Here is a 3,091-nt window from a genome sequence, read left to right on the forward strand (position 1 = left end):
AGCAATGTTGACATTTAAACCCGAACTTTGAAATCTTAAAAGTAGAGAGATTAAATTCTTAGAAATAAAAATATAAGGACTAAATTCTAAAACTTCAAAAAGTACAGGGTCTTATGACAGATTTTAACACAAATATAATAAACACACAACTATTTTTTTTTTAAATCCTCTTCAAATTTTTTTTTTTTAAAACTGTCTCTGCTCTCTCTTCTCTATTTATATAGCCTTTGTTTCCAACTTTTAGCTAAAGCAACTTTCCTCTGTATATTTCGCTCTCTGCTTTTTTAACAATGGAACACAACGAAAAATGCGCCCAATCTCAATCCTGTTCTTCTTCACCACGTTTTCCATCCCCTAACTCTCAATCACCTCCTCCACCACCACCGGCACCAGCTTCTCCTTCTCTTCCTCCTCCGCCGACGCCTACGGTTGTTCTCAGCCCTTGCGCTGCCTGCAAAATCCTTCGCCGCCGCTGCGTCGAAAAGTGTGTTTTAGCTCCTTATTTCCCTCCAACCGAACCTTATAAATTCACCATTGCTCATCGAGTTTTTGGAGCTAGTAATATCATCAAGTCTTTACAGGTAATATTCCTATTTCAATTTCCTCCCTCAAACCGCCATTACTGAACCAGTTTTTTTTTTTTTTTTATCAAAAGCATGATTATATGTTAAATGCAATAAATAATAACTTATCTATTTATTAATTTTGATATTATTCAATAATATCACGTACAAACTTTTTAGCTTTTTCATTTCGCTTTTGCATATAAAGATTTAAATATATTAATGAGATCGTTTCCAGTTTACGTAAGCATTTCAAATAATTAATTACTCGATTTAACTTATTATTATTGAATCAATGTTTTAATTGGGCCGATCCGATGGTGCCAATGATTGCTAAAAATTAAAATATAAAAATAATGAAAAAGTATTTAATTTTTAAATTGCTTGTAAAATAAAAAAATACGCATTAAATACTCACCAAAATATTTATATCAAGATTTATATACCTTTATAATCCAATTAAAACGTTATTACCAAATTTGAGAAAATATTATTTTTCAAGTATTTCGTCGCGGTCTTGTTTGGACTAATCCGATAACTTGCTAAATTTTAAAATACTTAAAAATCATATTAATAATTATTTTTTAATATTATTAAAAAATCAAAATCTTTTCCAACATTTATCTGTATAAGTTTAACTAGATTCCAAACCTTAACAAAGTTTTTAAAATTGGATTGGTTTTAATTAAATAAATTATAAAAAAATCATAAAAACTTTTAAAATGAAAAATAATTATAAAATTTGGTTGAATTGATCCGAATTAGTTTGCACCAGTTATTTCAATTGTTCTAACTTAAGGGCGGCACCAAGGGGTTAGTCAAGATCTCCTAAAATGAGAAGATATCACTTGGACCCTTTAAATTTTATAAATTTATATGATAATAAATAATAAAATTATATTTTTTAAAAATGATAAAATTTTTATTTAATCCGAAGATATAAATAAATAAAATTGTATTTTAACTCACAGGTCCAATTCAATCTCGTTTCAATAACCTTAAAGACTACTTATTTCCAACATTTACATTATTTTTCTAGGAACTACCGGAGTCACAAAGAGCCGACGCTGTAAGCAGCATGGTATACGAGGCGAGCGCTCGGATCCGCGATCCCGTGTACGGCTGCGCCGGGGCGATTTGCCAACTTCAAAAACAAGTGAGCGAGCTCCAAGCCCAACTAGCCAAAGCCCAGGCGGAGATCGTGACAATGCAATGCCAACAAGCCAATTTGCTAGCCATAATATTGGAAATGAGTCAATCAAAAGAAGCCAGTATTTCTCAGCATCAACCTTATAATATGGACACCACTTGTTTTCTGGATGACAACAATCTTGGTTCGGCTTGGGAGCCTCTTTGGACGTGAAGAAAAAAAAAAAGGTTGAAGATGATGATGGAATTTAGTTATAAAAATATTTATAGATATATTTAAGGCGGATAAAGAATTAAATTAAATTAAATTAGATTAAATATTGTATTTTTTATATTTATATTTATAGTTTAGAGAATTTTCAATGAAGTAATTAGTTTTTTAGTAGAAATGTGTCCCTAATGCTTTTCTTTTTCAAATTTTATATAAAAAATTCCTAGTTTGAAAATGAAGGAAAATGTTCTATTTTAAATTTTAGGTATGTTAGATATATAATTTTATGAATTAATTAAACTAAATTCTGGTACATTTTGTCAAATCTTTTGACCGAAGGAACTCTTGGAGATTTAGAATTTAGACCCACAATTTTTTTTTGTAAATATCTATTTATATAATTTTCAATAAATTGATTGGTTTTAGGGTTAATATAACTTTTAATCCATAAACTTGACCATTAATTTCACTTTGGCATTTATATATATATATATATATATATATATATATATTAATTTTGGTATCTCGAACTTGGCAACTAAATTCATTTTGGTCTTTAAACTTGGCAAATGTAAAGATTTGATGATGTTGTACAATCTCAAAATCAAAATTTGATGGAATCCAAGTTTAAGGACCAAAATAAACCTAATCGTCAAGTTCTGGTATAAAAAATAAACCCTTGATTTTATTATAGAAATGTACCTCTATGTTTAAATAAAAAGATAGAGAGATATTGTAGATTTAAATTCCATTATACTACATACCATTTTTTTAAAAATGATTTCATGAGCTAATTAAATGACTTCAATTTTTTAATCAATCATTTTTTTCTAAATGAAACCTTTACAAATTTAGGGTTTAGGGTTTTTAAAGGATACTCTTTCAACTTTTAAAATTTAGACTCTATTTTTAATTATAAGAATTTAACTTCTCTACTTGTTTGATTTAAAAACTAAACTTCAATTGAAAAATTGTTAATTGTCTTTTGTTAAACTTGAATATGTATTGTTAATTAAATTTTAATTTATAAACCATAATTTGAATATTAATAAGTCACATCATTAATAGTATCATCAATTAGATTTCAAATTTTAAATAAATCAAATAGAAAGATTAAATTTAAATTATTTGAAGAGTACAGGGACCGAGAGTAAATTAAACATTTTTC

At 27.7% G+C, this 3,091-nt stretch overlaps 1 protein-coding gene across 1 annotated transcript; it reads left to right on the forward strand.

Moving 5' to 3' along the window:
* The first annotated feature begins 217 nt into the window (after window positions 1–217).
* On the forward strand, window positions 218–2,079 carry LOC108485730 (LOB domain-containing protein 1-like). The gene is made up of 2 exons (XM_017789575.2): window positions 218–581; window positions 1,603–2,079. The coding sequence occupies exons 1-2, from the start codon at window positions 291–293 to the stop codon at window positions 1,924–1,926; spliced, it is 615 nt and encodes a 204-aa protein (XP_017645064.1). The 5' UTR covers window positions 218–290; the 3' UTR covers window positions 1,927–2,079.
* The last annotated feature ends 1,012 nt before the right edge of the window (window positions 2,080–3,091 follow it).

This window comes from Gossypium arboreum, chromosome 6 (genome assembly GCF_025698485.1).
Source record: "Gossypium arboreum isolate Shixiya-1 chromosome 6, ASM2569848v2, whole genome shotgun sequence".
NCBI lineage: Eukaryota > Viridiplantae > Streptophyta > Magnoliopsida > Malvales > Malvaceae > Gossypium > Gossypium arboreum.